At 35.6% G+C, this 27,720-nt stretch overlaps 2 protein-coding genes across 4 annotated transcripts in view; one reads left to right on the top strand and one right to left on the bottom strand.

Annotated features, from left to right (window-relative positions):
• lrp4 (low density lipoprotein receptor-related protein 4) overlaps nt 1–3,394 on the bottom strand; it is a 156,613-nt gene extending 153,219 nt beyond the window's left edge. The window contains exon 1 of the mRNA XM_089123626.1: nt 3,257–3,394. Within this exon, the coding sequence (XP_088979752.1) occupies nt 3,257–3,290 (34 nt within the window). The 5' untranslated portion in view covers nt 3,291–3,394. The remainder of the gene's footprint in view (nt 1–3,256) is intronic.
• The window catches only part of cacnb2a (calcium voltage-gated channel auxiliary subunit beta 2a), a 49,983-nt gene that overhangs the window by 14,028 nt on the left and 8,235 nt on the right, over nt 1–27,720 (top strand). For 2 of the 3 annotated variants that reach the window (XM_089123716.1, XM_089123698.1), the window contains exons 3-12: nt 6,590–6,712; nt 6,908–7,044; nt 8,899–8,975; nt 11,510–11,643; nt 15,285–15,365; nt 18,146–18,204; nt 18,900–19,009; nt 21,551–21,702; nt 25,235–25,330; nt 27,040–27,219. In XM_089123716.1, coding sequence (XP_088979842.1) covers nt 6,590–6,712; nt 6,908–7,044; nt 8,899–8,975; nt 11,510–11,643; nt 15,285–15,365; nt 18,146–18,204; nt 18,900–19,009; nt 21,551–21,702; nt 25,235–25,330; nt 27,040–27,219 — 1,149 coding nt within the window. Of the gene's footprint in view, nt 1–6,589; nt 6,713–6,907; nt 7,045–8,898; nt 8,976–11,509; nt 11,644–11,847; nt 11,868–15,284; nt 15,366–18,145; nt 18,205–18,899; nt 19,010–21,550; nt 21,703–25,234; nt 25,331–27,039; nt 27,220–27,720 lie in introns of all 3 variants that reach the window. The other variant, XM_089123741.1, reaches the window with a different exon arrangement.

Genomic DNA, 27,720 nt, shown 5'->3' with positions numbered 1-27,720 from the left:
CTTATTTATTGTCTGGAATCGTTTAAAGCCCTTTGAACAGTTTGCAGTTTGCACTGAAACTGTCGTTTGGAATTTGAACCATTTGGTTCCCACTGAAGTGCATTATATGGAGAAAAATCCTGGAATGTTTTCATCAAAAATCTTAATTTATTTTCGACTGAAGAAAGAATGACATGGATATCTTGGATGACATGGGGGTGAGTAAATTATCAGCAAAAGTTTTTTTTTAAAGTGAACTAATCCTTTAAGAGTAGTTTGACCAACTAGAAAAGTGGTAATCCGTCGTACTTTTACGATTTAATCTAAAAGCTAGACCCATCTAGCTTTTAAAGTTAATGACTTTAAAAAGTTTGGACCACTCTTAAAGATGACTAATTTTAAAGAGTAGTCTAAGCTGTTTATGCAACCAGCCATGTGCGAAAAGTATTTCTGTTTGGTCAAAGTTTTAGAAGCAGCTTTTATTTTAACAGCGCTAAGAACGTAGTACTTGATGTTAAGATAAATTGTCAAATTCTTGTCAAATGTCATAATGTCACTGTGGACTGTACAGTTAACAGTTTGTTACCTGGTCTTTGCTTGAGAAAATATGATTCCCAGTGCTGTTGGTTAAACTGTATACTCATTTTCACTAATAGCCTATTTATTCATGTGTGAAAAGTGCTATAATAGGATTACAGAATCAAGACGTTGCTAAAACATGAATCGGTTTATTTAAAAAAATTTAAATAGTAAAATTTGTGTTAAAAATGTTTAAATTACATTTTCCATTTTGAGTCAAAAATGTTATGGTTTGTCTGCACATTGAGTGCCATCTTCATTTTTAAACAGAACTTTCTCTGAGGAAAACCAAAGCAGTTGTTTGGAGGCAATACATGACATCTCTCTACAGTAGTCTTTCCAATCTATTTTTATTCTTCTGTCTATTTAATCTTGTTATTGTCACTCTCTTTTTACCTCTAGGGGAGGTAGATATTTTTAGTGCTTAGCATCAATGAGATTTGATCTTTTATTTATGCAGAATCTCACATTAATATTGAAATAAAGCCAGATGGCAGTAAAATATTCAGACAGAAGAAATTCTTCACTGACCATGTGAAATATCTGCATCTGCTCTCTCACACACATGCAGTTTCACAAATCAAACCTTAAAGGAATAGTACACCCAAAATTGATTTTTTTTTCTTTATCATAACAAGAAATGCTCCAAAAAGAGCAAAACATCACATCCACGACTTCTAAAGCCATCCTCCAAAAAAACAAAACAAAAAATTTTTTATTTATTTTATTTATTTTTGTAACTATACAGTACCAGCCAAAAGTTTTGATTTAATTAAGATTTAGAGTGATTTCTGAAGGATCATGTGACACTGAAGACTGGAGTAATGATGCTAAAAAATCCAAGTTTGACTATTGTAAATTGATTACAATTTCAAATATATTAAAATAGAAAATAAAAATAAATATTAAAATAGTTATTTTAAATTGTTGTAATATATCACAATAATACTATTTTTACTGTATTTTTGATCAAATGAATGCAGCCTTGATTGAAATATCTACCCTTGATTGAAATCTGCTTTGTTAGCTTGCTAAATCTGAAATATTTTACGATATACTGGAGATGCAATTGAAATTAGTACGTTTTTTGTCAAATTTCTTTTTGGATAATGAATGAAAGCATATCGCTAAACAGGCGTGTACCCAAGGTTACGATCACTATGTCTGATCAATACTGCACGTATAATGGAAAATGTTGTTACATAATAGGCAGACAGTGGCTGTGAAAGCAAACAGGGATTTAAAAATGAATAGAGAACTGCTAACAATTAAAAAAAACACACAAAATATAATTTAAAGCTCTGTTAATAAATATTACATTGCATAATTTTGCCTTTTTATTATAAAATAAATGTGAAACGCAGCTCAAAATAAAGAAAAGACAGCTAAAAGGAGCATTGTCTTGAGTTGACAGATCATGGAGACTCATGAAGTGCATGTAAACACACCATACCCACTGCCATTAAAGGACACTGTGTCCTCTGATTGTCATACCCATAATTCATTGTGTGTGCAGTGCAGACCGTCTTGTGTCCATATTGATTTTGCCCTCTAGTACATGCTCCTGCTTTTTTCTGTTTTAAAAACATTGGGGTAAAATACATTGCAAAATTCCCCTCCCCCATAGAACACAAAATTAGAATTTTAAAAGAATAATCTAGCAGTTCTGTTCTGAATTGATTTGTAATGACAACCCCAATTTGGAAAAACTTCATTCAGCAAGATTTTGGCTGTTGCATTTGCTGTGCAGGTTTCTAAATGGAAACGCTTCTAAAAAAACAAAATTATTTTATGAGCTTGGGGAAGAAATAATAAAAATTAAATAAATACACAAATAAAAAACTCTGAGGCGAACTATTAATTACGTTTTTGTACAGCTCCGTCTTTTTATAGCACGCGATGTAAGATGCATCTTGTCCTCCAGCAATCTATTAACAAGGCAGATATCGTTCGTCAAACTGAACTATAATACATAATATACAAGTCTTTTTTTGTAATTTAGGATATTTTTATTCATATTCGCACACATACAAATACATGCATTCATAGGCATGCACACACCACATACTAATACCTCCATCCGCCTAGTTTTATTAAAAAATCATCCTATCATGATCCCAATCCCATCTTCTGCTGTCTAGCACTTCTTTCGCCATGTATTTGTTCGTTTCTTTCATTATTTTATGCAATCCAAAACACTCTAACCTGCCGCGGTTCGTATCTCTAGAGCCCGTCTAACTTGTCCGCTTTTCCGGGACAAATGGATTTTTGAAGGACAAGTAAAATAGAAGTACTCGCCCCAACGGACAAGTAGCCTGATTAGAACATCAATAACAAACAAAAAAAATAACTAGGGAATCACTAAACCGAGAGAATGATTCTGATTTTATTACATTTATTGCAAGTTGCGATCGATTGTGGATAATAAATGTAGCAGGCAGCAGCTAGGCTACTGTATTACTGATGGTAAGGTTGCGCTGTTGACGCTCGCGCAGAGAAATCTACACACGAGCGGAGCACACACACACAGTTAACAACATACTCTGCCTATAAAAAATCTAAATGTGGAGTTTTTATATTTTAACATATGTTAAGCACTAAGCAGCCTCAATTATGTTTCCTGAATACCATCACAATTGAAAAAGTGACATTGATTTCCTACAACAGTTCAATAAACAGTTAAGATTAAGTCACTTACTGTTTATAAGCAATATTGGGTGTTTTTGTTCCATTTCAGCAGCGAAAATAGTTCCAAAGAAAAGTCACAGCAGAACCACGACGCATCTCACCGGAACTCATCCTGTTTTCATTACTGAACTGAATGATTCAGCATTTTGAACGAATCGGTTGAGTCAAGGATTCAATGACTCATTCATAAACATCAACATCTGTCTCATTCTTGAATGAATCAACCGTTTGAACGAATCGTTTGAATTAATGAATCAATAACTCACTCATTTATACGGCCGCCTGCCGCCACCTATTGGCAGTTTAGTGTTATGTTTATAAGTAGCCTAGTATAATTCTTTCCAATATTTCTTATTTGCACATTTAAATCAATTTCATAACATTATTTTATGAAATTGTAATTTTTCAGTGTAAATGATTTAATTTCATCAGCCCTACTTAGGGTAACAGTATGCTTCATCTTTCATTTTAAATTCCTAAATTTGATCAATAAATTCAATTATTTAGAATAATAAGACACTATAGGGCATTTAATAATATTGGTGGAGGGGATGCCCTTAAAGGTGCAGATATTAGGCTACAATTTGCCTTTTTAAATATCAAAGCTGATTGAACACTGATGAGAATATTGCTTCAGAATAAAAAATAAATAAATTTTAAAAATCCGGACAAGCAATTTTTTTACTCGGACAAGTGATTGACAGATTTACTTACTTGTCTGGAGGACAAGCACGTGAAAAGGCTTAAGGGGATAGTTCACTTTGAAATTAATTTTTGATATGTTTTAGCTTAACTCAAGGGCATCTAAGATGTAGGTGTCTTTGTTTCCACAGTAGTTTCAATTTTGATATTTTTAGGTTTGACTATCCCTTTAATGTCGAGCCCTGAATAATTTCCTACCCATCCCTTGCTGCCACTGAAAAAAAAAAATCCCTACCGACCCATGACCTCAACTGACAACCAACCGGAACCAAACTTTTTTTTTTTTTTAGGCCTTATAAGTGTGTCAGCATGTCCCAAAGAAATGTTATGCTTTGACGGGGAATTCATTTTAAGACCTACTATACACCTTTTGCATAAATCAGAGCAAGCATTTCTCATCTTTGGCCACCACCATGTTTTTTGAAATCATTATCATTGCATGTTACTTTTCGGGACCTGCATGTGCCAAATCGTGATACAGAGACATTAATTCAGTACAAGCAGAAGAAGGGCAAACAAGTCACTCAGTAAATTTCCACAGCCCATCTGAGCTCTGGTGTGCTTAAAGGAGTAGTTGATGATAATTTACTCACCCCCATGTCATCCAAGATGTCCACGTCATTCTTTCTTCAGTTGAAAAGATATTAAGGTTTTTGATGAAAACATTCCAGGGTTCTTCTCCATATAATGGACTTTAATGGGAACCAAACGGTTCAAGGTCCAAATGAGAGTTTCAGTGCAGCTTCAAAGGGCTTTAAACGACACCAGACGATGAATAAGGGTCTTAAAAAAGATTTTGATGAACGAGTTTGAACAGGAGAGTTACAGTCCAAACCCTCATCACATTACAGAGCAAGGTGAGCATTTTTTCTTATAAAACTTAAACTTTGTTATTTATTTTTTAAACGAGCGATCGTTTCGCTAGATAAGACCCTTATTCATCGTCTGTTGTCGTTTAAAGCCCTTTAAGCTGCACTGAAACTCTCATTTGGACCTTGAACCGTTTGGTTTCCATTGAAGTCCATTATATGGAGTAAATCCTGGAATGTTTTCATCAAAAACCTTAATTTCTTTTCGGCTGAAGAAAGAAAGACATGGACATCTTGGATGACATGGGGGTGAGTAAATTGTCAGCAAAAGTTTTTTTTTTTTTTTTAAAGTGAACTACTCCTTTAATTTTGTCCATTGCTCTCATCAACATCATCAACTGCATATAACGCAACACTGTATTTCCTCCTCCTGTGGAGAAAGAGACATTAGACTGACAGTTCCTTCTGTTTGTTTTGCTGCCCCCCTGGCAGTGGCATCTGCAGCTTGGTTTTCCTTGGATTCAGACGAGTCGTCCTTTGAGTGTCCTGTTACTTTAATAACAGCTCCTTCTGTAGGGAGAGGACATGAATCCATTAGTTAAATGACCTGCTGTTGGTGACAGATAGGAAGTCCAGCTGTAGTTTCAAAAATCCGGTGTTTCCACACGGGTCTGAAATCATGCATCACTTTACATGCTATCTGTGTACACATTGACCCTTTTTTGGTTGGTTTTGACATTGGCTGTCTGTCATGAGGCCATTATAACATTTTTGACCTCAACTACAGTGGTACAAATTGAATTTGTCATTAAAATGTTATAATGGCCTCATGACAGCCAATGTCAAAACCAACCACATGGCAGTTTAATGTAATGTTAACCCATAAAGCTAAGTGCTTTCTTAAAGGTGTCACACGTTTTTTAGGCCCAAACATTTTTTGTCACATACAGCAAACATCTCTTCACTATCCGCTAGCTGCCTGTCCCCTAAACACACTGTAAAAAAAAAAAAAAAAAAAAAAAAACTTTGCAGACAACCTTTGCAGTCTATGTAGCCTCCGTTTTGTTTGAAAATATTTAAGCGCCAACAAGAAGTCACGTCACCCGACATCACTTAGAGCACCTTTAAGTTTGATCATTAATCTGCTATATGTCATGTTCATGACAGGTTATGTTGTCTTAGTAATGTCAAGTTGTCATGACAAAGACACTGCAGGTTATGATGTATTGGTTTATGTCAAGTTGTTGTCATAACTACATCTCAAACAATGTCATATTCGCTTTAAAAATGTCATAATTGAGCGAACGACACTTAATGACAGTTGTCATAAACATGCATAAAACCTCCTTCATATTCATGACGTGCCATGTCATGATTATGAAGGTGTGATGTCAGTCATGCACACCCCTTCAAGTAAAGTGTTACCTATACATGTTTTTGCCTGTATGTGTCTTGCCTTCAATGACAAAAAAGCAACATAAAAACACTAACTTGTCAATCTGCTAAACTAAACAAAACAGAAGGAGAAGAGAAGACTGAAATGTAGCTTGTCATATTTTAAATGACAATTCTGCCATATGACGTACTTATTCTCATGTCATTCCTAAACTGTGTGGATTTCTGAATTCAACACACAAGAAGATATTTTAAAGAATTTTGGTGTCCAAACAACATGATTGTCTTTCATCGTACGGACAATGTCAAAATACTGATGCATTTTTCGAAATAACTTTTTTGTGTTCCAAAGGTTTGGAATAGCATTAGAGTTGTAATGTTCCAATCTTCTCTTCTACTTCTCAGTAATATTTTGTACTCCTCGTTTTTCTACACAGGCTAAACCTGTGGCATTTGCAGTACGTACTAATGTTGGCTACAGCGCCTCCCTTGAAGATGATGTCCCTGTGCCTGGAATGGGAATATCATTTGAGGCTAAAGATTTCCTTCATGTTAAAGAAGTTTGTATATACACACACACATATCCATATTCACATATTTACAAAAAAAAAATGAATAATTATTACGGTTTACTCTGTTTTACTCAAACAGACACACATATAAAACAATTGTTTATGGCCAATTCTGAAACAGATTTTTACTTTGTAAGGTTCTTTGAGATTGGTATTGTATATACTTTGTGTGTTTAATTACAGAAATTTAATAACGACTGGTGGATTGGTCGCTTGGTGAAAGAAGGGTGTGACATTGGCTTCATCCCAAGTCCAGTGAAGCTTGAAAACACTCGCATCCACCAGGAGCAACGTGCAAAACAAGGAAGATTTTACTCAAGGTATCTGTTCCACAAACGCACTACATAAAGTTCTCTACCAAACAAAATGTTACAGAAAATCTAGCTTTGACACACAGAACTAGATTTAGACTGCATTTCTCAAAGGCATTCCTTGTGAAAAAGAAATGCACTTAAATGTATTGAATGTGCACTTGTATTGTACTTAAATCTTAAAAGTATATATATTTTTTTAAAAGTGTACTTGCCGGTAATGTATTATTGAAAAAAATGCCACTTAAGTGTACTTAAAGAGTACGCTTTCATGACTTTAAGTACACTTTAAAAAGTGGACTCTGTAATAATGTCAAATTAAGTTCATTTCTGTAATAAGCAGTCTTTAGATTTAGAGACCATTGGAGCCAATGTTTTCTAGAATGTACTTAGACTTATGATGCCTTTAATCTTAAATATTGATGAAAAAAAAAACAGCTTAGATCAGTTTTTAATGGCTTAACCTGGTCATTTAAGGTCTGTTTACACGACACCATTTCAACTGAAACCGGTAAACTTTTCTTGCGGGTTGGCCGCTCATTAACATGACAGGAGGCCTGAAAATGCAAACTTTTAAAAACGGGGTTCAAAGTGCACGTTTTTGAATATGATATCGTTAGTGCCTCCATATAAACAAACAAAAAAAATGCTTTACATGTTCAGTCTATCCACAAGTTTCCGAGGGGCGCTCTTGTAAAAAATAAAGTGGGTGAAACTTCCGGTAAGGCGGCGGAAGTAGCATTCCAATGGTATTTTGTGTGTTAGTTAGCGAAGAGGCTAGCTGTTTTTCGGAGAATTATTTTACTATTTAAAGACGCAAATCTTACGGAGCTCAGGGACAACATGTGCTGTTCGCGGTTGTATGTATAACCGGACTAAACTAATTCAGTGGCTAAAACGTGATTGTTTTGAACATAAGCTGAAAACGAAATCAGAGTGATCCTGCCAGAGCCCGTCTCTGATCCTGCCAACGACAGTAGTTTCCATCACCTCCCAAAAGACGACGAATCTTCCTGTGTACTTTGTTTAAATTCTTAATATTCTATAAACTCTATCAGCATGTGATTGGCTGTTCGCTACTGATGTTACACCTAAACTCAGGATCAAAGCCTGTGTTGACAGAATACCAAATGTGCCAGTTAATGTATTCAAGTAGCACATTCATTTTTAATTTTGAATAAACTCCAAAGCACAATGACTAAGTGTGTATTTTTTATTTTAATTGTTTGTCAGCTCGCACAACTGTCTGTCACCATGCCTTGATGAGTATTGATTATTAATAATGTTATTATAATACTCCCATCCAACTACTGCAGAGGGTAAAGGTTCTGTTATTTCACCCTTTTTAATTTCGTTGAAGTTGTGTTCTCACATCGTTAGCTAGTTTGGATCGTTATAACTTGAATGACTGTCAACTGTTGAATGAACGAGTGTCAAGCATGTAAAGTCGCGCTTTGTTTACTTCAAACCGGAAGTCGCGCCCACTTTTGACGCAAGGCCTCATGGGGCGTAGGAAACTTGTGGATAGTCTACAGCCTGTAGTCTTTCTTTAAAAAGTGATATCGCCAACTACTGGCCTGGCAGCAGAATACAGTGTTTTAATCGTTTTTGTGGTCCCCTGATAGCGGAGATCGATTTGACAACGTTGTCGTCTGTACGTAAAAAAGGCAAAGGAAAACGTTTCTCTGTTTAGTACATCGTTGTCGTGTAAACGCGCCCTTAAACTGTCGCTCAGTTGGTCTAAACCTACTTAGCTGGTCTAAGCTGTGTGTTCAGAGCACTCTTAAATACATAAAAGAAGAAAAATATACACCTTAAACCTTTCTTTTTTATTAATTGATTGTATGTTATTTTTCTTCACAGTAAATCAGGGGCAAACTCTTCATCTAGTTTAGGAGACATAGTTTCAAACTCACGTAAATCAACCCCTCCCTCCTCAGGTAAGTCATCAAAATTGGGTTAAATCAATGTTATATTTCCAACATTATTCAGTGCATCAAATTAATTTGATTTTTGATGCACTTAGTACATTATATTATATGTCACATCAGCGCAGTCTCATCCCAAGACGTCATACACGTCAACATCCGCCGTTTTAGGGTTCCCTTAAACGTCGGTTAGATGACGTTATCTAATCCTAACCCTACCCCAGACCTAAACCTACCTACGTCATCTAACTGACGTTAAAGGTAAAGCGGCAGTTGTATGACGCCCCAGGATCGTCATCTAACTGACGTTAAAGGGTACCCTAAAATGGCGGATGTTGACGTATGGTCAAAAGCGTCAGTTGTATGACGTCTTGCGATGGGACTGTGTCAGTCACATTATATTATATTTTAGTTTTCAACACATTCTCTGCCCTGGTCAAACAAATTCTAGATGAATGTGAACAGGATTCACTTTTAGGAATTTTCTATTGTAGCATGGAACTAATCTTTTAGTTATAATTTATTATCATAAATCGGTCTGGGCTTTATCAGCAAAGGTTTTTGGTCATTGTGCAAGCATTGAAAGCGACAAACTCAAAGCAACAAAGGGGAAACTATCTTAATGCTGAGAGTTTGTTAAAGCTAACAATACTGGGGACTGTGGAGAGTTAACATTTGAGATAAGATTGGAGGAAGAAAGCGCTGGAAATACAGTTTCACGATTACAAGAAAATATTTTAAAAGGTAAGTTGCTCTGTCAGCTTCTGAAGTACAGCCTGGTAAACTGGGATGAAGATATTTCTTCAAATGATGAGAAAACACTATTTGATTTGAGAGTAGTGAACCAATAATGAGTGAGGAGCCAAATGTGCGAGGGAAGCTGGACTTGCTCCTCCTAAAGTTTTGTTTGTTTGAATGGATACTCCATCCTGAAATAAAAGATTCTGTGATCATTCACTTACTCTCAAATCCCTTAAAAACTTTCTTCTGCCGAGCATAAAAGATGATGTCTTTTTGTGCGTACAATGGGCTTTAGTGTTGTTTGGTTCCCATGCAGCCTTCTCCAAAATGACATCTTTTGTGTTCCTCAGAAGAAAGAAATGCATACAGGTTTGGAACCACATGAGGGTGAGAATGACAGAATGTTCATTTTTGGGTGGACTATCCCTTTAATAAAACCATTTTGTATAATGTTCGAATCCTATTAGACAATTCCAGTTAAAATCCTTTAGGATTGATTGCAAATTAAATTATTATTATTAGATTTTTACTAGAGCATACTGAAACACTTGTTGTTTTAACAAAGTGTGCTTAACTGTGTTGAATGTGTGCTTGTAGTGTACTTAAACTTTATTTGCAGATAATATAATATTAATAAAATAAAAGGTCACTTAAGTGCATTTTAAAGAAAGGAAATGTTCTTGACTCTGTCTTAACACACTTAAGTACACTTTAAAAAAGTCCAATCTGTAATAAGGTCAAATAATCATATAATCATTTAATTACTTTTAAAGTTAATATATTTTAAATGTACTAAATTGCAACTTCATCTACAAATGCGTAAATACAAATATTTACACAAGATATTTCAATACAAATTACATACATTTTAGTTTACCATCAATGCTTGTCAGTACATTCGACAGTATTCAGACATATTTCAAAGACCATGGATCTAATTAATTACCATAGATTGTAAAATATAGGTAATTACATATAAAGATGTACTTAAGTCCTACTTAAGTGTGTCAAAAAAATAAATTCAGCAAATTGCATTTAATATAAATGTATCACTTTAATTGCAGTTAATACTAGCACTGTAAAAAAATATTTTCAAGATTTGTTATCACAACATTTTTTTCTTTTGTAAAATCAACTTTATAATCATTTATTTAGTTGAGATAACTTATTATTTTGAGTTTGTGATGATTAAATTAATCTCCTTCATTGTATTAACTCACTTTTTCCAGTTCAATCAACTTAAAATTTTAAGGCAACCCAGGTTACTTTTTTAAGTTAAACCAACAATATTTTTTTTACAGTGTAGTACTTATCACATCTTTTCTTTTGTCAAATCAACTTAAATAATTTATTTAGTTCAGATAACATATAATTTTGAGTTTCTGATGATTAAATCATTCTCCTTCATTGTATTGACTCACTTTTTCCAGTTCAATGAACTTAAAATTTTAAGGCAACCAGGTTACTTACTTTTTTAAGTTAAACCAACAATATTTTTTACAGTGGTTAAGTGTTTGTAACCATTTACAGTTATTCAGTTTGCACTTAAGCGTATTCTTTTAAAGTATATTATTTACATAAGTACTCTTTTTAAAAATATATGTACTTTTTCACAAGGGTCTGCTTTTAATGAAATGCAGTATTCTTAATTTTTAAGTACCAAATAGTTGTAAATTGTTGAAGTGTTGTTTTAAAATGAATGTTGTGCATTTACAGGAGTGTGTCTCTTACAGTCTATATGAATTCCCCCTTGTGTTTTGCTGAGGCTCATATGTAAGTGTGTGCATTTATATATGTGTGTTTAGCTGTGGACATAGATGCTGCAGGGTTAGATCCAGAGGAGAGTGACCCTCCTCCCCATCAGCATTCTCCCAAAGCCAGCCCAAACACAGTAATATCCCCTTTAGCCCGTGAGAAACGAATGCCATTCTTTAAGAAGGTAAAGCTTGCCGATGGACGCTCCCTCGTTCTTCATGTGCCGTCACCTCCTGCACAGCAGCAGCAGCAGCTTCTGTTCTCTTTGTCATTGTCTCAATGTTCATGCCATCTTATTCTTTCCCTTCTCTCTCCCTGGCTTTTCTTTGTTCCTCTGTACCCCCTTGATCTTTTCCTGTTTGTCTGTTTCTCTTCCTCCTTTCCTCAGCTATACAGAGGCATAAGTCGGTAAGTTAAGTCAGAGAACTGTGCAGTGTTTTCCTGAGGCTTGCTGCCGGTCATTCCTGTTCTGCAGTACCCGTGCTTGTGCTGTAGTTTATTCATGATAGCTTTTTGTTTTTTACACAATGGAAAAATTGTACAGGATGCCTAAGAGGAAACAGAAATAAAGAGCCATTGCTGAGGGATATATGTAACAGTGAAACCAACTTGCACCATAAAACATCTCTGAAGGCGCAAACACATTTTCTGATGTTTGGGAAAATTTCACAGTCAATTCAGTTATTTCAATAGAAATCCACTTTTGGTGGAGTTTTGTGAAAAAGTTCCCCACGCAGTTTACGCTCATGCAGGGGCGTAGAATTTAGGGATGGTAAGGACGTGTCAGTTACACTGTACCATTCGCTAGCAATCATTTCGACCAAAACTTCCCCATCTCCACCAACTTCAAAATGTTTAAGTTTGTCACACAAGTTCACTGAAACAAAACCAATAGAAAGTTGCTTGGTTGAGACTTTTTTTGCCTGTGAAATTGTGACAGTGAAAAGTGACTACACCTTAATACACTCTTCAAAATAAAAGTTCCAAAAGGGGGTTTGGCATAGAACAGGGGTGTCCAATCCTGCTCATGGAGGGCCACTGTCCTGCAGAGTTTAGCTTCAACCCCAGTTGACCCATTTGCAGGGAGCTTGATTGACAGGTGATCTGACGAATCATACTTCGCCATCCGCCATTTTGTCCGACAAAGCAGTCAGGAGAGTTAGTAGATTAACATGGGAGGATTTGAACTTGAAAAATGGAATATACTGACCATAGACAGTATAAGAAGTGGACAGAGTCATCCATTGAGACAAGTGAAGCCCGTTTTTGGCGTTCCGTTCCAGACGCGCAGAATCAAACCAACTCAAACAGAGCTTGATGACATAGATGTGACGTGAGCAACCCGTCTGTAGTGGCTGTGGCATGAGAAATCTGAACCATTCCCTTCCGAAACATGCAGAGGCGGAGAGTGTAAGTAGGAGATGTCCATGAGCTAGGAGCAGGAGAAACTTTTGCTAGGTATTCTAATTAATAATTTTTTTCATTTTTTTTGCCTCCACGTTACCCTGATTGGCCGCGAGCTTCTCCTCCTGTCCATACGGTAATCTCTCTACTGTGCGACAGAGAGTCGCTTGGTTATGACTCAATCGTTAGCCTACTTTACACAAAAATGCTTCTACAGGGCCATAACATAAGCTACAAGGTAATGGAGCATTTTATACATTGTCGTGTTTCTTTAGAAATAAATAATGGACAAATGGGGTCTTCAAACGCCTCAGAAGTAAAGTTATTCGCTGTCAAAGTGACGCCAAAATGAATGGGAGTCAATGGAAATGCTAAAGGCCAATTTATACTTCTGCGTCGAGGGTACGCCGTAGTGCACGGCGTTGGCTACGCACGTAGGCGACGCCGTTGTGAGAATTTATACTTCTGCGTTCAGGTCTTGGTTGCTCTGCAGTACTGCTCCGAAACGCTAGTTGGCGGCGGAGAGTTTTAATGTTCCACTGTGTTTAGATTCCTCACGGCTAGGTTACTACAAGCAATATCGACTGAAAGAGAGCTGATCATGTTGGAGTTGGAGCTTATTGAGGTGGAAAAACAGTTCACTTTAGTGAAATTACTAAAACTGAAAGGCAGAAATGACAGAAGACGTCGGAGGAGATGGTACGTGTGGAAATCATAGACAGTGGTGGAAATGGTACGTGCGGAAATGCGTAGGAGGAAATGCGATGCTACCAAGCCGACCAATCACCGATCTTGCGGTCCGCGTCGTCGCGACGTGTAGTTACATTTTTGAGGAGGTGCGCGTCAGGCGACGGCGAAGGGTACGCGGCATGGGACGCGTCTGTGCGTATGCTACGCCGTACCTACTGCGCGCACCCTACGCAGAAGTATAAATTGGCCTTAACGCAAGTGAAGTTCTGTTACAAGATGGCAGCTCCCGCGAGGCTTCAACTTCCGGTCGATGGATTACCCCCTTGGTACTGTGGCCTTTCTGCGGTAAAAACAACATTCCTTCTAATGTTCATTCATGTTTATTTGATGCTATAAATGAACTAGAAGGAAGAGATGATCGGATCACGAGCAGCTTTAACTGATGCTCTACAGCGATCTGTCACGACACATTAAAGAGCCACAAAACGGTATTTATTGTTTAAATTTCTTTTAAAAAATGACTAAATTTGAAAGGTGAAACTTTGTTTAATATGTTTAATATCAAAAGTAACCGAAGAGTAACCTGGTCTGTCAGCGTGTTGTCAGTCCACGATGTATTTTTTAATGCGTGAGAACATAGTGTGTGTGTGTGTGAGAGAGAGAGAGAGAGAGAGAGAGAGAGAGAGCAGTAGCTTGTCGGACATAGCGACAGTAACTAAGGGGGGCGGGTCTTTGCGAACGGTCAACTTCCAGGCAGGTGTGTTGAGGCAAGCTGGAGCTAAACTGAGTTTGGACACCCCTGACATAGAAGAACCATTTTTGGTCCTTCAAAAACCCCTTCAGTGATCAGTTCTTAAACAAAAAATTTTTCTTTTTTTTTTCTTTTTTCTTGTGAAACCTTTTGTGCATTGAAAAGGTTCCATGGATGTTAAAGTTTCCTCATGGAACCATAAATGCCACTAACATTTATTTTTAAGAGTGTACAAGAGATGTTTGTGCTGTTGTTTTGCACCAAATGGCATAGGCTATGAAAGATGAAAAATGTCACACCTTATGTTTAGTTATTTATAAGAAGAGTAACTATTATAATCTGCTATGTATCCTACTCCTTGAGAGCCATATCTATATTATATTATCTATATTAAGAAATGAAAAGTCCGACAGGAATGATCGGGTGGCCACTTCCTAGTAACCCTGTGTGTGCGTCTCCTTTCTGACATTTCTCTTATACAGCTTTAAATTTGCATTTGTTGTGTGTGCATGTTTAAACAATTAAATTATTATTTATACAATTCTGTGCAAAATTGTATATATAATAGTTTTCTAATAACAGTGCTGTTATAAAAGCTTGATATTAACAAATCCTATTACTAATCTCCCCAGTATGTTTGAAACATCTGATTTGTATGAAAATTGTGTCAAACTTAATTTGAGCACAGGCAAAATTAACGCATTACAGTTATTATAACTACTTTTTTTTTTTACTTTAAATTAAATGAAATAGCTATACAGCCATGTAAGAACAGGACATACTGAGCCTGCGGATATTAAATTTGACACTTGCAATGTAGATTTTGATGTTGAATATGGATAATTCGTATTTGCAATCAAATACAAATGTTATCCCTCATAGATGGTATTGTAAATGGGGTGTTCTGTGTTTGTATGCTGTGAGGTGTGTATGTATGCACACATCAGAGGTTAATGTTGTGTTTTTGTGGTGCTCTACAGACAGAGCACATTCCTCCATATGATGTGGTGCCCTCTATGAGACCAGTGGTGCTAGTTGGACCCTCGCTCAAGGGCTACGAGGTCAGGTGCTGCAAAAAGCATTGTGACTTCATTTGAGAAGATATTTAAAGGCTAATTCACCCTGAAATTAACTTATGTCACTCAAATCTCTTATCATGTGTTTATTTATTTAGCAGAATGTCCAAGCTTCTCTTTTCCATAAACTTAATGTACTGTCGAGGTGTACAGTAAAACTTATAAAACATTGCAAAGATAGGTTGTTTTAAGGGAAATCAGGTAGCACTAAAAATAAATGCACTGTAAAAAATAACATGCCCATGGCCTTTTGTTGTAGTTTTGTAAAATTTATAAAGAAAAAGGGGTAACATTTTACAATAAGGTTCCATTAGTTAACATTAGTGAATGTATTAACATTAACATTGAGCAATACATTATACAATTGTTTTCATTTTTGTTAATGTTAGTTCTTCAAAAATACAACTGTTCATTTGTTAGTTCATGTTAGCTCTGGTCCATTAAACAGTATTAACAGATACAACTTTTGATTTTAATAATGTATTAGTACATGTTGAAATTAACATTAACTACTTTAGAAGTATTTTTCATTGGTAGATTATATGTAGTTAAAGGGTTAGTTCACCCAAAAATGAAAATTAAGTCATTAATTACTCACCCCCATGCTGTACCAACCCCGTAAGACCTTCGTTCATCTTCGGAACACAAATAAAGATATTTTTGATTGAATCTGAGAGCTGGATCAGTCCTACATAGACTGCATAAGGGACTGGCTCTTGACGGCCCATAAAGTCATTAAAGAAAAGGTTTAAATATTCCATGTGCCTACAGCGGCTCAATTATAAGTTTATCAAGCGACGAGACTACTTTCTGTGCGAAAAAAACATAAATAACGACTTTATTCCACTATTCCATTACTTCCTTATGGGCGCATGCGCGAAAACTGAGACAAGGACGTTCTCATTCGTCTACTTCTTGTTACCGGCTGCTCACCGCTTAGGAGTTTTACCGCCACCTACCGTATAAGATGATGTGCTGATATAGCTGGAAGCGCAAAACTTTCTGTTTGCAAGCAGAGGAAGATGCGTGCTGTACATGCGCTTTTCAATTTGCGTATTTTCCGCACTATAAGGTGCACTTAAAAGCCTTTAATCTTCTCAAAAAACGACAGTGTTTCTTATAATCCGGAGCGCCTTATATATGGATCATCATTTTATACGGTAGGTGGCGGTAATACTCCTAAGCGGTGAGCAGCCGGTAACAAAAAGTAGACGAATGAGAACGTCCTCGTCTCAGTTCTCGCGCATGCGCCCATAAGGAAGTAATGGAATAGTGGAATAAAGTCGTTATTTATGTTTTTTTCGTACAAAAAGTTGTCTTGTCGCTTGATAAACTTATAATTGAGCCGCTGTAGGCACATGGAATATTTAAACCTTTTCTTTAATGACTTCATGGACCGTCAAGAGCCAGTCCCTTAGGCAGTCTATGTAGGACTGATCCAGCTCTCAGATTCAATCAAAAATATCTTTATTTGTGTTCCGAAGATGAACGAAGGTCTTACAGGGTTGGAACAGCATGGGGGTGAGTAATTAATGACTTAATTTTCATTTTTGGGTGAACTAACCCTTTAACTGATCAGTAGTTACTGAAAAATCTATATCTTTGGTGCAAACGGTCACCATTCATTTAGTTTTTCACAATTTTGTATCACTTTTTTTTAGCTTTAGCTTTTTATAGTAGGCTACTGTATGGATTGTAAATATATATATATATATATATATATATATATATATATATATATATATATAATAGGAGAAAGTGTTTGCAATGTTTTATCATTGAATTTAAATTCTTGAAATAGAATATCAGCTATCACAATTATATACCTGTTTGATTCAGCTAAAACAAAATTAAATAATAATAATAAAACATTAAAGAGGCCATGACATAGATTTTGTTTTAATATGTTCATTGAGGTTCACTTATGCTAATGTAAAAATAAAAAAGATTATTTTCATTCTGGCCCTGTCTGAAATGATCCGTTTTTAAGGGGCGGCTCAAACCGTATTAAAAACCTCTGTCAAATTGAAGTTTATTTCTTAAAGGGATGAGAAATCAGATTTGCTTTGATCTTTTAAGTTGTGACATTCATCTTAAAGAACAGATCTGTAATATTTAATATTATTATTAATATAATTTTACATTCTGTAAGAAGTTTTTGGATCTTTATGTCGGCAGTGTTTGAATTTGTTACCCAGATTACTCTTGATAAAACATTAGACATAAAACATTATTTTGTTCTCTAAATGTCTGTAATTGTGTTAAAACTATTTCATGTGTATAAACTTAAAACCCCTAAAATTTCTGCGCTACACTTCAAGTCTTCAAAAAGTCTTAGACTGGTTTTCACTGAAAATCCTGCCATCTGCACTAGCTCTCCTGATGTCTTCAGCATACACTTTGAAAAGAGAAACCTGGACATTTTGCTTATCTAGTATGTGTATCTAACTGGCAAATATTATACATATGGTCAGTGACACAAGTTTGAGTTGGTAATGGCTGTTTTTTTGGGTGAACTATTTCTTTAAATGTCATAAATCTCCATTCATAATTATTCTTGTCTTTTTAGACATGTTCAGTATTTAAGAGCTTTAAATACGTCTATTACTTCCTTATTTCTTCATATTTACACTTAATTGTAAACTATTTGGATCTACAGTATGTTGGCTTTATGAATGTTCTGGAAATACAATGTGCAAAAGTTAAGGCTAAGGCAGGAACAAAACAAAAAAAACTTGACAAGTTCCATTTGTGTGTGTAAACAGGTTACAGATATGATGCAGAAAGCGCTGTTTGACTTTCTGAAGCACCGCTTTGAGGGAAGGTAAGTCTTCAAGCCGTTTCTCTTCGTCCTTCACCCTCCTTAGGGATAGTTTATATATTTGTGTGTGTATGTCACGTGAGTGTTCAGTGTTTCTTAAAATAGTCACATCTCATTGCCTTAATTGGCCATGCTGGTCCATAAACACAGCTGGGTCACATGCTTGTACCTTCCCTTGACTGCAGTTTTCCCGACACGAGTCATCACTGCTCTGTATTTCCAGTATGACATTTAAAAAAAAAATCTATTGGTGAATGTTTTCATTTTGGTTTCAGTTCATTTTGAAATCTTTTTATTAACTCTATCCTGACCCAATGATCAAAATTAATTATCCCGACCATATCATACTAATATTTTTCATCTGTGACATGTATATGTAAAGTCATGTACAATGGATGCAAAGATACTAATTTAATGTTTTCCTCTAGTATCTCCTAGGCATATACATAAAAGACTGGATAGAGAGAAACAGATGTGTGCAATGACTAATTCCACTGTAGTTTAAATGGAAAGCTTGTAAAAACTAGTGTAAATCTAAGAAAGCATCAGAAAACATTGTGTTTAATGCATTTGAAATATTAGTATTCCATAGCCGAATACACAGAAGCTATTTACGTAGTTCTAGATCTAGATTCAGGACATTGGTAATTATACTGCTCTCACTGTCTCTTTCACCTTTCTTGTTTTCTGTAACTCAGGATATCAATCACAAGGGTGGCTGCTGATATTTCTCTGGCCAAGCGTTCAGTGCTGAACAACCCCAGTAAACACGCCATCATTGAGCGCTCAAATATACGCTCCAATTTAGGTCAGTGAAAGTGTTGAATTTATTTTTTATTTGGTATGATGGTTTGATGTGAATGACCAAGAAATATAATATTTTGTGAAATATTTTGCGAGGCTTTAATTTCCTTCAGAGGCATTCTGACAAAAACAAGTCCTCCCCAAGTTGGGGGGGTTGATTAAAGGAACTATATATATAGTAAAGGAATTATATATATATATATATATATATATATATATATATATATATATATATATATATATATACACATATATATATATATATATATATATGAAGAGTTCAGATGCAAAAGCCTCTAAATGCCATTTGAAATTTTCTTCTTTAATGATGATTTTTATCAAACTTGTATATTCAAGTCCAGTAATTTCACTTAAATAACAATTAATAGGTAATTACCATTGCCATTGTAACGGTTACCAGCTGGAGTGCCCTCTTGAGCCACCAGAGGGCACTCCAGATAAGACTATGTTTCACACAAACTACATTTCCCAGAACTCACTGCCCGGACTCATCATCACTGATCACATTCACCTGTACCTCATTCACTGATTGCATTCACCTGTGTCTCATCCTGTTAGTGTGTCTATATATACCTTGTGTTCACGTTCAGTGTTTGCGAAGTCTTGTTTAAGTGTTACACTGCATTTCTGAGCGTTTTTCCGTGTTTGGTTTCTGGTTTTTGACTTTGGATTGTTTTTTGGATTTTGATTATTGCTGCCTGCCCTGACCTCTGCCTGTTTCCCGGATTCCCACTGTGTTTCCTCCATTGTCCTGTCTGCTAATTCTTGACCCTGCCTGTTTGACTACTCTTAATAAAGACACTGCATATGGATCTGCACGCCTCTGACCCTTCGTAACAGCCATTTAAGTGAAATCACTGAACTTAAATATACAAGCTTGACATAAATCATCATTAAAGAAGAAAATTTCAAATGGCATTTAGAGGCTTTTGCATCTGAACTCTTCATATATATATATATATATATATATATATATATTTCCTTAATCAACTCCCCTGGTAGTCACTCAACCAAAAAAATATATAAATATAAATATTGAGAATCATGGTTTTTGGTTTCAAACAAAGACTCAATTCTAAAAAATAAAACAAATATTCTAATTTACTTCTGACAGTAATTTAGGTTCTGAAAAAAATGTTAAATGCTGCAGTCTATTTACTCATAAATACTTGACTTGTTTCATTACTGGATGACTAGCCTGGGAAAACCCAGACAACTTCCGGCAAATTTAGATTTGCTCTGAAAGTTATGCTGCGTCCCAATTCGCATACTATCCGTCCTAAATAGTATTCGAAAATAGAATTAGTACGTCCCAAATCGTAGTATGTTGAAATGAGTGTTTCAAAAATACCCGGATGCTCTACTTTTTCCGGTCAGAATCCGAAGTGTAGATCGATGCACACTCAAACGGCTGATATTGCCCACAAACCATTGCGCGTTGGACGAGGATTCGGTTAGAACTACAAACACGAGTAAAAAGTGTTAAAAAACTACAGACACGTAATCGATACGGAGGACGTGCGAGTCCCCGCGGTTGTGTAGAGAGGTTTAGATTAAGAGTTTTGAGTGATTAATTATCAGTATCTAACCTGACAAAAAAATTGAATTTATTCAATGTTGTCCACATTATATTGCATTTGCAGCAGCATTGTGAACTTTTGTAAAGACACGTTTAGCCATTACGTTTTAAATGCATCATTATATTCAAATTGTAAACACGAGGAGAGCATGAAAGACTCACAACTGACAGATGAACGTGCTCTCCGAAACGGTAGGAAATAAAATTAGATTGAATGGAGGATTTTAACTGTGACAAGATGATTGACAGGGCAGTTTACGGTGACAGGATGCACGCATCACACGACAAAGCTGTCCGTTAAAGATGACGTGATAGTATGTCCCAAAGCTTGCCTACTCTTTTGCTACACACTCAAAAGTATGTACTTTTTCCTCACAAAAAGAGTACATGGGACGTATATAAGTAAGCGAATTGGGACGCATCATTAGTCTGGCAAAGAGCTCATTTAAGCCCATTTCCAATTTGTCGAAATCGCGGCACCAATCAGAAACGTTGAGGCGATGAACTTTACGCGATGACGACAGCGTTGGGATTTTGAAGCAGATTTTTTTTAGCTTACATTACAAAGATGGATGCCGCCGTCGAACATCACTCGTTCGAATCAGCTATCGCGTCTGTTTTAAGCGATTTGAACGTTTCTTTTTTTGTTAAAACCGAGCAAAGAACAACACTCGGAGATGTTTCTCCGCCAGCCGCCGCTCAGCATACGTCATCTCCTTCATCGCTCTGATTGGTTTTAGGTCTAACCACGACGTTCGTTAGTGACACCCCTCTTGTCTATGACGCTTTGCCAGATCATAACTCAGTTACAACTGAGAATGGTCTGGTTTTAACCAGGCTACTGGATGACTGCATTATGTAACAATACGTAACAATGTAATTGACATAACCATTGAAGGTGATTTGCTATTTTACCTTTACACTTTCATTTGTGTGTGTTTATAGGGGAGGTACAGAGTGAGATTGAGAGGATCTTTGAGCTGGCTCGGACATTGCAGCTGGTGGTTCTTGACGCGGACACAATAAACCACCCAGCCCAACTGGGAAAAACTTCTCTTGCACCTATTATTGTCTACATCAAGATCACCTCTCCAAAGGTACACACAAAGATAAAATCACAATCATGGGTATTTGTGTGAAAAACCTGTTCTTTCACTGACTATCCCTTGTGAAAAAAAAAAAACTCACTTAAGCATAGTTTTAAAATGAGTGCTTATTACAGAAGTAATATCCTTTATAAGAACGTACTTAAGTGCGAGACACTTCATGACAATTCAATTAAATTGACTAGTTTAAATTTATTAAATGCAATTAGCTAAACTTTAAAGTGCTTTTTGACTCACTTAAGTAGGACTTAAAGGTGCTATATGTATTTTTTAGCAGCCTCTATCAGTGATGTTTCAGATTGCAACCAATTTTTACTCTTGCTCATACTCGAACACAAGTGCTTTCAACACACCAGAGAAAGCATCACACGACATGCTGGAAACTCATATAAACTCCCACTGCAACGTTACAATAATAGTCTACTTTTATCAGTTTGACGTTGAACTAATGCTCGTACCATGATAACGTTACATTTGTGATGTTATCTAGCATAAGGCATTTCACTAACTATATTCACTAACACTAACTTTCACTGTATCTTTCGCAATCAGCAATGTCAACATAGGTGAATGTATAATATGATAACGAAAACGGTTAGTGAACTAGACTGAACAATAGCAGTGTAATAGTAAGATCGTAAAAAGCAACATCACTGTACTGAACGTGTCTGGAAATGTGTATTATAAACGATATGATAGTAGTGGGATGAGTGACGTTAGAAAGTAGATCTAGTACATAGAATGAAAGTTACATCCTAAAGCACCTACTTTTTGTTATCCTGGAACAGTCTTTTGTTCTAATTTCATGTCTCATATATGTTGTAGTTTAACTTTGCTACATTAAAGTTTATCATTAATTCAGCATATTTGAAAACTTGTAATTTAATCACGATAAAAATAGCAGAGGTCTCCATAATGCAAACGCTGTGCCGATGTTGATCCGTGTTTTCATCCTAAGTCGATCCGATTCACGTTTAGCCTGACGAGCTTCAGCAGATAAATTTTGTTTTTATATTTATGTGGAGTTTGTGTTGGAGTGCGTGTTGTGCTAGAGACAACGCATTTTGGTTTTGGCTCAATTAATTAAAAAAATAATTAGGTTAGATAATATTTTTTTTACACAAGCAACATACACATCTCTGCTACAAATGAACACTTAAAGTTTTTTTTCTAGGACCTACCATTTTCGTATAGTTGTACTGATAGTGACAGAAGTGCAAATGTTACAACTTACCCCATATGCGGGGTTAATTCTAACAGACAGAGGGGTTAGTTGTAACACTTGTGTGTAACACAAAATTCATTACTGTTTTATTTGTATAGTTTGATATTGTTTGTGCATCTGTATAGACAGATATCCATACATCCATCCCTCATCCAATCATCCTTCTATCATGGATAGAGACATAGAAAAGGGCTGCAAAGTTTTGCAATAAATAATAATAAATAAAATGATAAAATATTGCCATTGCAATTGAATTAGATTTGTGTGTGGCAGCTGCATGTACAATTATTATTATTAATAATAATAACAGTAATAATAATACAAATGAGCTTAAAATAAAAATTTAAAGGGTTTATTGCATTAAAAACAGGCCATATTTTTAATAAATAAACAAGTTATCATTCATAGTACACTAAATTTTAAATTCCAACATTGTTTGTGAAAGTCCAACAAAGTTAAATGTATACTCAAACCTGAAAAGTTGTGTGGCTCCGTTTTCATTTGATTATCATTGTACACTTGGCGGCTTAGTTGTAACACTGTGTTACAACTAACCCCGCTGTGTATTACATATTTTAACCCTAGCTAACAGTCGCTAGGAATTGCTGACATGTTTCAAAACGGTGCTATGTTTGAGCCAACAAGACAGTGATTTAGGCAATATAAAGTTAGATTTGGAAACGTATACACCCAACTCAAAAAACGAAAAAAAAAAAAAAAACTATGATGAAAAAATTTACTTGCATGGTGTCAAAACACTCTTTGTCCAGTATCTTCACGAAATATAATCAAAACGTTCCGCAAATTCGCGGGAGACCGTCTTCTGGCAGCAAGAGAAAAAGAGCGGAAAGACAACCTGCTTGATCCTGACGAACTATGTAAATGGTCCGTGTTACATTTAACCCCGCGTTAGGTTGTGCCCCGCGCTCCCCTAATATCAAAAACCCAACAAGTGGATCATTGTAATGTGTGATTACAACCCCTTCACACACAGGCAATAAAAAAGGATTCATTTTAGAAGAAAAGTTACATATAGCACCTTTAAGTAGAACTTTATTAATCTACAACATTAACATCTCCTTCACCTCAAGACAATGTCTGTTTTCTTCATGATGTGTCTCGGTGGAGGGTGGGACTAAATATCCTTCATTACTGACAGTCTGCTGCAAGCTGTCATTCAGATCTACCTCCATTTAGTTTGCAACGTCCCAACTTCCTACGACGCGATCATTCCTCACAGCCTACATTTCTCTCTCAGATACACTCAGATATGTCACAATAGGGAAGAAAAGACTATCACAACTTAAAGGGTTAGTTCACCCAAAAATGAAAATTAAGTCATTAATTACTCACCCCCATGCTGTACCAACCCCGTAAGACCTTCGTTCGTCTTCGGAACACAAATAAAGATATTTTTGATTAAATTTGAGAGCTGTATAACTACCACATTGGCTCCTAAGGGACTGGCTCTTGACGGCCCAGAAAGTCAATGAAGAAAATGTTTAAATATCCCAAGTGACTACCGTGGCTCAACTATATGTTTATCAAGCGACGAGAATACTTTTTGTGCGAAAAAACAAACAAAAATTAACGAGTTTATTCGACTATTCCTTTTCTTCCTTGTTGGCCAGAAACGAGACTTCCTTAGATTTCCACGACGCATGCGCGAGAACTGAACTGAAGTAGTGTAAGGAGATCGCAATTCTCGCGAATGCGTCGTGGAAATCTAAGGAAGTCTCGTTTCTGGCCTACAAGGAAGAAAAGGAATAGTCGAATAAATTCGTTATTTTTGTTTGTTTTTTCGCACAAAAAGTATTCTCGTCGCTTGATAAACATATAGTTGAGCCACGGTAGTCACTTGGGATATTTAAACATTTTCTTCATTGACTTTCTGGGCCGTCAAGAGCCAGTCCCTTAGGAGCCAATGTGGTAGTTATACAGCTCTCAAATTTAATCAAAAATATCTTCATTTGTGTTCCGAAGACGAACGAAGGTCTTACGGGGTTGGTACAGCATGGGGGTGAGTAATTAATGACTTAATTTTCATTTTTGGGTGAACTAACCCTTTAAAGACTTTCATGAACAGTCATGAAAGTGTACTCTCTTTAAGCACACTTAAGTGCTGTTTTATTTAATTAACATTATATTATCTGCCAGAACACATTTGGGGGGGGAAATATTTCTAAGGTTTGAAGTACACTTCAAGTGTACATTTAATTCAATTACACCCTGATTATCTCTCACATTGTCTGTCGTTCAACAATGAAATTGTTTGTTTCTGGCTTTTCCATCTTTCAGGTTTTGCAAAGGTTAATCAAATCTAGAGGGAAGTCTCAGGCAAAACATCTCAATGTACAGATGGTGGCAGCAGACAAATTGGCCCAGTGCCCTTCAGTGAGTACACACACACACAATTTTAAATAATTTATAACATAACAAATTAACTCAACTCTAATTGTACTCTCAAAAGTTCTCAAACATTAACTGTATAAACAAAATAATTGTTGTGATTTCTTCTAGATTTACTAAACTTTCATTATTTAAGAAAAAAAGTTTACTTTATCCAAAGTGATTCTCTCCCTTGATAGTTGATATCTGTCATCGCTAAATAATAAAATATGTATTTTGTATAACTACTAGCCAAACTAATTTGTGTATAAAGCAAACATTTTATAAATACTAACTTAAGATACAACTGCCAGTGTTGTAGTACTCGAGACTCGGACTCATCTCGGACTCGGTCTCGAGACCATATTTTAATGGTCTTGGTCTTGTCATGGACTCGTGTGCATTTGGACTCGGAAATTGACTCGGACTCGAACATTTTTTTTTTAGGACTCGGACTTATTCCCGAGTCCACTCGTGTTCAATTCAAAATATTTTTCATGATTATTAATGTATGTTAATTAAATATTTCTTTAAATTGATTGACACGCCCAGTGATTGGTGATTTTCTAGTGCGCAACTGCGCATGACAAATTGTAATAAAATTACTTTTAACACCACCTACTATGTGGCCTTTTTACCCTAAACTGATCATATTTTTTAAACTCTAAGTAAATTCAGTAAAAAAAAAAGAAGAAGGATTTCTCTAAGTAAATAAAAGTAAATTAGGTAATCAACCCTCACTGGTCTCGGTCTCGACTTGGACTCGACCGTCTCTGGTCTCGACTCTCTATGGACTCGGTCTTGACTCGGACTCGACTCTCTCTGGTCTCGGTCTAGACTCGGACTCGAGTGAGGTGGTCTCGACTACAACACTGACAACTGCACTGTAAAAAATTTGGAGTAGGATTTACTTGAAAAAACCTTGCTAAACTATCTCACTCAGAAAATGCTAGTAAATTTACAAAAAATTGCCAAGTAAAAACCTAAACATATTTATCAGTAGCTTTAATTAGAAATCTTTAAGTTAAATTTATTTGGAATGTGGAATTAAGTAAACTTTACAAAAAATAAGTAATTTTAACTCAGCTAGTAAAAGGTTAATTAATATCGATTTCCTTTGCCTTTGTATTACATTTCACTAAAACAATAATCTTGAATTTTATTAGTCATTTATATGTGCTTTACTTAGATCATCTAAGTAATTTATATATACATCATGTCAGACATTAAGCCTCATCTGAATGCAAACACCTCAATACTTGACAATACACAATGGCGGTAACATTTGATGGGTCATTTTTGTGTTTGAATGTGTCATTTTGAGCAAAAAATGTACTCGAAATGTCACAAAATGGCAATTTACTAATACTGAAAACAAAAATCAATGATAAAACAGTGTAAATACACCTGGAAACCAGTGAAAAATGAGCCTCATTAATTATTCAAGGTCCAGTGCATGATGGGAACCCCAGTATCAGAAAAGTTGAGTAATTTGTACTTAATTTTATTGAGTTGAGATTTACACTTTCATTTCTACTGGCTTGAATTAAGTACTGATATGGAATTTACTTAGTTTTTTTTAAATTCTTGTCTGAACTAACTTTTTCAAGTAAATTACATTGGGTTTTTTCACTAGTATTTACTATTTACTATTTTTTACAGTGTGACAACTCTCTAACAACTGATATTCCTGTTCTTATTTGTTCTCTGTCCAGGAGCTTTTTGACATCATTCTGGATGAGAACCAGTTGGAAGACGCCTGTGAGCACATGGCTGATTACCTGGAGGCGTACTGGAAGTCCACTCATCCTCCCTGTGACACTCTGCTAGAAAAGCTCACAGTGGCTGCAGCTGCAGAGGCCTGCGAGGAAGCACTGTCTAATCCACAACTAAAGGTGCTTATGAAACTTCAGTACAGTTTAAAAGTAGTACATTTATTTGAATGTGTTCAGAGGAAAAACTATGGACTGCAGCTTTAAATACATGACAAACATGTTTGAATAGAAAACATTTGTGTATTTTAGTTTACTATAATATACATGTCAGTATATCCGGGAGTCCACTTTACCCATTTTTTAAACACAATAAAGGTTATTATTGAATTATAATTTAGCATTTAAAAAATATAAGATTTTAAAAGATTAAAAAAAAACTCACTCTTTATTTTGTCATTATGTCAAGATTTTTTTTTAATCTCTTTTATTTCATAACGTTGCAAGTTAAAATGTTTTATTCACTTAATTCTGTAGATGTACAAATTTAATTGCATTGTGTATAAATTGCAATTTGAACAAAATTGGCAAACACAAAACAAAACAAAACACAGCTTTAACAAAGATTAATCTATATTTAATGTATACAGTGAACACTATAGTGGTATTTTAAATTCAGGCCTA

The sequence above is a fragment of the Pimephales promelas genome, chromosome 1, assembly GCF_988280905.1.
Source record: "Pimephales promelas chromosome 1, fPimPro1.hap1.1, whole genome shotgun sequence".
Taxonomy (NCBI): Eukaryota; Metazoa; Chordata; class Actinopteri; order Cypriniformes; family Leuciscidae; genus Pimephales; species Pimephales promelas.
The sequence above is the reverse complement of the archived record's forward strand: the minus strand, read 5'-3'. Positions and strand labels throughout refer to the sequence as shown.